This window comes from Pyxicephalus adspersus, chromosome 1, assembly GCF_032062135.1.
Source record: "Pyxicephalus adspersus chromosome 1, UCB_Pads_2.0, whole genome shotgun sequence".
Lineage (NCBI taxonomy): Eukaryota > Metazoa > Chordata > Amphibia > Anura > Pyxicephalidae > Pyxicephalus > Pyxicephalus adspersus.
Window position 1 is genome coordinate 114132246 of NC_092858.1, and position 7594 is coordinate 114139839.

The window sequence follows — 7594 nt, forward strand, 5'->3', positions numbered from 1 at the left end:
TAAAATGCCAGTTTTTTGCTATATAAAAAGAAAAAAAATATTTACCTACCTTTAATGTGGCCTATAACTGTACAATGCAATTGAAAAACAAATTTGTTAAAATAAAAAAATGTTCACAAACATCAAAATAAGGATGCACACCCTTAAACTAATACTTTGTTGAAGTGCCTTTTAATTTAGTTACAGCTCTATTCTTGGGTAGGAATCTATTACCATGGTACATCTTGACTTGGCAATGTTTGCTCATTCCTTCTTGCCCTAAAAAAACCTCAGCCGTAGGACTTTTCTGACAATTACTCTAACTACTACAATTACTCTATTACTACTACAGCAAAAGCTATGGTTTGAGCTTACAAAGCAACAGGGGGATCTCATTGTTTAAAGGTAATAGTCTGGAGATGTGTACAAAAACATTTCCATAGCATTGGATCTACCATGGAACACAGTAAAGAGACATGATGTTACAAATAACTGGATGTCCCTTCAAAATAAATGAAAAGACAAGACAAAAACTAGTCAGAGAGGCTGCCAAAAGACCTACAGCAACATTAAAAGAGCTACAGGAATTTCGGCAAGCACTGGTTGTGTGCTACATGTGACAACAATCTCCTGTATTCTCCATATGTATGGACATATGTGGTTGAAAACAGAACACTTGAAAACAAAGGACAGTTCCAAATATCAGTCACTTTTGGCCCCAAACCTTTAGGGGTCTGCAATAAAGCTGAATATGAAGAAGAATTTGACTTCAAGCATTTATCAAAATCAACAAAAGAATGGCCTCACCAAAAGAAAATTAAAGGTGCTAAATGCATATATTTTATTGGTTAACTTGTAAGGTAGAAACTCACATCCTGGATAGTTTCTTTTTAATTATTCTAAACGTTTTGCTGTAATAAACTTCATATTTGCCATATTTGATTTTACACACACGTTAAAAAAAAGCTATAAAATCTATACCAATAAGTCATTGTTCCTTTAGGAGGGGAATATGTCCAGCCATAGTGTATAGTATATTATTAGGTCTTGAGTTTTTGTTAGTATGTGCTACCTACCTGCTAATGGCCATGGCAATGATTACTGGTTCCCAGCCTGAATAGAGGACTTCTCGTGTGGCTGGATTTCTCCTTGCAATCAGAAACCACACTGGCAGCAATGTGATGAACAGCAAGCATACAATCAGGTTGACAAATGCATTATTTTCTGTTGGGGTTGGAAAAAAAAGAAAACAAATGTACATATTTTAAAACTTTCAATTTAGTCAATTGTCTAAAAATTAGATGGTTATAATTTTTGATAAACATATAACAAAAAATAAAAATTAGCGGGGGGGGGGGGTGTGGCCGACTGCCAGGCAAAATGACTGCTTTCTAGGGGAGCTCCAAACTGCACCAGGATGCAGAGAGAGAATTGGGCCACGAAAACTGACAGTTTTTATCCAAGTTGGCAGGGGTGGGAAACGAAGATAGTTACAAATACAGCACCACATGACACACAAGGAAAGAAAGCTGCCTCACACAAATCAGGGCCTGATAAACCTACATCCCCACCAGAGGACCTCCAGTGGAAACTTACTGCCCTATGATACACTTATTGGTGAACTTGGGTTATCCGAACCTGGAATGGATTTCTTAAAAGTCATTTGATTTTTACTATTTAATTGCTAGGATCCATTTTTTCCATGTTAGGGAAAAAGTTTAAATGGCTATGAGAAACATTGAGGTTCTACCAGATCCCTATTCTGCCATCTCTATTTATGCTAATTTATCTCTTATCAGGCTACTATCATGACGAGACAGAAATCGCTACTGGCGACTCAAGGGCTTTGTTTTCATGGCATTTCCTATCACTGGGGGTTCCCAGTTTAAATCTTAGGCTAGGTATTCAACATGTCATTGATTCAGTGGAGGAGGGCATGTCGCTACTTGAGGAATGAGGTCTTACACCAAAGGAGGTGCCTTTGGCCAGACAATGCTCTCCTAATCTACAACAAGAATGGCAAGAGGTCCCTCATAATTTACCACATTCACCAGAATGTTCACCACAAAATTATTAATGTTCAGTTCACGATACTAAGTTTATATGCACCTAATGTTAAATGGCTCCAATTTTTTAACTCTGTATTGAAAAAATCATAGACTGCACAACAGGGCCACCTGATTTGTAAAGACTTTAACGCCTGTATCTGACCCAGCTTTTGATACTACTGCTTAGAAAGTACAGTATAGGGTTTTTCCTCAACCCTTTTTGGACAGATCCAGTTTAGATGATATTTGGAGGTATTAGCACGCCTCAGAGAAAGACTTCCTTTTAGTTTTCCTCCTATTAATTATACTCGTGCATAGATATGTTTTTGATAGACTTGAGCTTGCTGGAGAAAATCACACATCTAGAAATTGCTAATATTACTAGGTCTGACTAAGCGGTGGATATTTTGACCTTACCTTACCACAATACCATACCTTTCCATTTGTGGAGGGCAAGCCCATGATTCTTTGCAGACCTGGCATATTCTGCATGAATCACAGATAAACAGGAGTTTTTCTATTTTTAATAATAAACCAGATTTGCAATCTTTAGTTGTTTGGAATGCCCATAAGGCTTACATTAGAGGCATACTACTACAAGTAGTGGCTCAAGAGGAAAAAAAAAGGGCATCAATTTACCACACTATTTGACAACATTCAATCTTCAGAACAAATTAAACTCTTCCCTTCAGTTTAGCCTAAGGCCTCCTTAATTGTAGACAGGAGTTATGATTACACCTTCTGACGAATCATGACCAATATATTCAGAATTTACTGCTTACACTTTATTCCCAAGGGAATAAAACTTTTAAACTAATGGCTTTCGCCTTAAAATGTTGAAATACATAGGATTCCATCATTATTTCTGACCTTAGATGCTGAAAAAAATTTAACAGAATACATTGGAGCTGTATTTTCCAGATGTTAGCCAAATTTGGTTTTAATGGCCCAATTTTTAAAGCTATTTCAGCACTGTACTCCACTCCTATGACCTGAAACTTTCACCAGGCAAGGTTGCCCATTTTCCGCCATTTTTGTTATTTTAGCCATGGAACCACTGGCTGAATATTTTAGATGCCACCCAGAGATACACATAATTCCAATAGCTGCCTATAATCAAAAAAAAGGCTTAAATGCAGATAATGTAATGCTAACTGAGGAAGTCGGATCTTTCTCTCCATTAGATTTTTGTAGTTGTACAATTTTTTGGAACTTTACCCTATTCTAAACTTTATGATTTATATTTAAGTCTCAGATTTTGTCTATAGAGATGATACCACAGATGGCAAGAACTTTAGGTAACCATTTTTCATTGGACTGACAAAGATACACCTTATTTGGGGATCCTTACCCTACTAAATTTACTGTACCCAAGTAATTATTTGACAATGCTATCTCAGCTGAAAACAGATCTTTTGGGCCTATCCATGCAGGAACCCTCCTGGGTGGGAAGGACAGCAGCCTTTAATATGCAATTGTTACCAAAACTTTTATAATATTTTATAACTTTGCCGATCTGCCTCCCAGGGAAATATTTTGTTTTTTTTGTAAAAAGCTTTGAGGAATTATATATTGGACTATAAAAAAAAACTATTGGCACACCTGTAATGATCAAACACAAAAAAGCTGGAGGTTTGGGATTCCCAGAACCTAAAGATTTTTACAAAGTATCAATTCTTAGCGTTTTACAGTTTTCATTCAGACCTTCCACTGATAAACTCTGACAGACAAAGAACAATCTTTGTTCTAAAAATAACTTAGCAACGTTAGCTGCTGGAGTATCCTTTAATACAAGCATCATTTTCAGTGTGGTCTACAGTGATTTCTATGGACCAGATTGAGTCTGCAACATATGAACTTCCAATACCAATTGAGACTTATGCACAAACTCATCCCTGAATTTAAACCGACCACTGGAAGCAACTAAATATTCTGACCTGATTTATAGTCTCTCATGTACAATCTACTGTTACAACAGAACTAGGCAAATTTAGGTTGCTGGGTTTTGGCGACATACTGAAGTCCCTAATGTTTTGGATATTCTTCACAATTTTAACACACAGGTTCAACATACAGGGAAAATGTTTGTCTATAATACTGACCAAGAGATTAGGTTTCATGTACAGTGGTCATCTTGGTCTGCCCACCCCAGATGTACTGTTAAAGTTAAAGTAAACCCAAAACAAAAAAACAAAAAACAAAACACACACACTTAGCTTTAATCCCGCAGATTAGTCTATCCGTCAGGAGGTTTTTTCCATCAGGTCAAGCGTCATCCCGGTATCCATCTTCAGCCCAATGCAGAGGGAACGTCAGGCGCTGTCATTTTCTCCTCTCTTCTTTTGTGTTCTTCTTCCTACATCACCTGATTGGGTGACGTAGATTGGGGAAAAAATTTGCCGATCCCACTGTGCATGCGTCAGATAGGCAATTTTTCCCAATTGATGAAAGGGCTCCTTTTGCACATGCCCAAGATGCTTAGGAGTGCCATAAGATGCTTGGGCATGGGCAGAAGGAGCAGCCAAGAGCCTACCAGGATGCGTGAAGTAGATATCCCAGGAGGCTTTGCGCTCACATTCTTTCAAGATTGCCTAGGCGATCAAGAATTAAGGGGACTTTGCAGTACTTTTTTTTTTTGGGTTGCACTTAAAAAAAAAAAAAACAAATAAAACCAAAAAAACTTACAAGCAAAAATTTTACTTTAAATAAAAGGGTTGTCTACCCTTTAATGTAATGTAAAAATTCTGAATTTAGGTATGCTTTAAGGTTTGAATGACTAAAAGTTAATCGGAATAGGTATGCAGAGTAGTGTTGACAATGTTTCTATGTCATTTTTACTTTTATTCTCCTTTTCTGTGTGTTCCACAATGATTACACTGGTCAACAAACATTTCTTGCCAAACAAGTCATTTTAGGTTGTTTGGTGCACAGATTCCAAATATGGTATTGGTTTTGCTAGATTGGCTCTAGTTTTTGAAATAATGACCTCAATAATAACCTCTCCCCTTATTCCTCACTGAAATCACAAAGGTTTTCCGTCAATTTTTGCAAATGGCTATGGAGATAGTGTATCTTTATTCTCATAGTAGTACACATATTTTTAAAGTTTAAGAGCAAGTTTTGTACCAGGTGCTGTCTCCAAGTAGGAAGTTCACCATTTTTAAATCAACACATATGGACCATTGGTGTTCATATTACCATATTATCTTTTGTAAGATCATTTTGTCATTTTCAAATTATTCTTTAAGTTTTGTTGAGTGGTCAATTGGAATTGACGCATATCAGTTGCCATTATGCAGTAAAACAGATTTCAAACTTTGAGTGGAACTGTCTATGAAAAGCCGCCGGTCTTTTGCTCAGTATTCTGGTATTCCCATATGGGCTAGTAGTCCAGGGTTGTTACAACAGTACACAAAGTCTCAATCATCACTGAAATTTGGTAGGAGTGTCACCTCTATTAAATAAACCTAAACCTAGGAGTGTCTTCTATAAACTGTTATTTTAACTTCCGGTCTCAGACAGTTCTTTTTTTTTTAGCCTGGATGCTAAAAGTTCAGATGCTTGTTTTGAAAGACTTAAGTCACATATTAAATCATTGAGCTCTTCTTGGGAGAACTTCTGGTTTGATGAAACACTTCCTTAATATTCACTTCCACTGCTAACTCCTGAATTACACTCCAAACCCTGTATATTCTCCATGTCGGATACAGGAATATCAGGGAGTGTACTAAACACTGGTATGGGAACATCAGCACCATGCCGCACAGGTCATCTTGCCGATTCCAAATCAGGGTACTCCCACTTGTTTTTCTTTAAACGATTGAAACCTTTTACATTCAAAGCACAAAAATAACAATCATTATGATGATTTTTGGGCTCTCCCAATGCCATAGGTACACCAAATTTCAAACTTTTCAGTTTTTCATTTTTCTACTAACAGACAATCTACACAAGTTTTGCATACCATATGGGGGCCCCAATACTTATCTTGGTCCCCCAGTTTAATACCAAAATATGCAAGATATGCTTGTTTCACAAATTCTGTAATGTTTCTTTTCTGTTTATTTGCTGAAAATATTCACCACAAATGTAGCAAAATACATTAGGGTCATTTAAAAAACTTCTTCTTGAAGAACTCGTATTTCTGTAAAAAAAGAAAATGCATGAATAAAAAGGCGGCAAATGAAAGTTTAATGAAAATAATGCTACATTTAATATATAAAATGCAAAACATTGGTATAAATACAGATTGATAATATGCTGTGTTAACATTTGTTGTTGGTAAAATGTTCCATTATGATTCCTGTATCACAGGAACCAGAGCCAATTCAATGAAACGGATGTAATTTCTGGATGCAGCAGACCTGAAATACACTCAATTTATTATTTAGTGTTATTTGTTCCTTATCCTTTCATTTTGTTCTCATTATTGTAATGCAGTGTTCCCCAGAAATTTTTTTCAGCCGGGTGGGGGGAAACTTTAGCCAGGTGGTAAAAAAGTGGGCGGGGCTAGACACAGCAAATTTGGAACTCCTAGTTATTTATGCTATATAGTTAGGTCTATAAATATTTGGACAGACACAACTTTTTTCTAATTTTGGTTCTGTACGTTACCACAATTAAATTTAAATTAAACAACTCAGATGCAGTTGAACTGCAGACTTTCAGCTTTAATTCAGTGGGTTGACCATAAAGATTGAATAAAAATGTGTGGAACTAAAGCCTTTTTTTTTTTTTTTTTTTTACACAATCACTTAGTTTTAGGGCTCAAAAGTAATTGGACAATTGACTCAAAGGCTATTTCATGGGCTGGTGTGGCCAATTCCTTTGTTATGTCAACATCAATTAGGCAAATAAAAGGCCTGGAGTTGATTTGAGGGGAGATGCTTGTATGTGGAAGATTTTGCTGTGAACAGACAACATGCGGTCAAAGGGGTTCTCCATGCAGGTGAAATGTGCCATCCTTAAGGTGCAAAAACAGAAAATACCCATCCAAGAAATTGCTACAATATTAGGAGTGGCAAAATCTACAGTTTGATACATCATGGGAAAGAAACAAAGCGCTGGTGAACTCAGCAATGCCAAAAGACCTGGACGTCCAGGTAAGACAACAGTGGTGGATGATCGCAGAATAATTTCCATGGTGACGAGAAACCCCTTCACAACAGCCAACCAAGTGAACAAAACTCTCCAGGAAGTAGGCGTATTGATATCCAAGTCTACAATAAAGAGAAGACTGCATGAAAGTAAATACAGAGGGTGCACTGCAAGGTGCAAGCCACTCATAAGCCTCAAGAATAGAAAGGCTAGACTGGACTTTTCTCAAGAACATCTAAACAAACATTCTTTGGACAGATGAAACCAAGATCAACCTTTACCAGAATGATGGCAAGAAAAAAGTATAGAGGAGGCGTGGAACAGCTTATGATTCAAAGCATACCACATCATCTGTAATACATGGCAGAGGCAGTGTGATGGCTTGGGAATGCATGGCTGCCAGTGGCACTGGGACACTAGTGTTTTCGATGATGTGACACAGGATAGAAGCAGCCGAATGAATTCTGAGG

General features: G+C 37.0%; 1 protein-coding gene across 2 annotated transcripts in view; it reads right to left on the minus strand.

Annotated features, from left to right (window-relative positions):
• Positions 1-7594, minus strand: part of LOC140339666 (solute carrier family 41 member 1-like) — a 155928-nt gene that overhangs the window by 44175 nt on the left and 104159 nt on the right. For both annotated transcript variants that reach the window (XM_072424477.1, XM_072424470.1), the window contains one exon: positions 1056-1203. In XM_072424477.1, coding sequence (XP_072280578.1) covers positions 1056-1203 — 148 coding nt within the window. The remainder of the gene's footprint in view (positions 1-1055; positions 1204-7594) is intronic.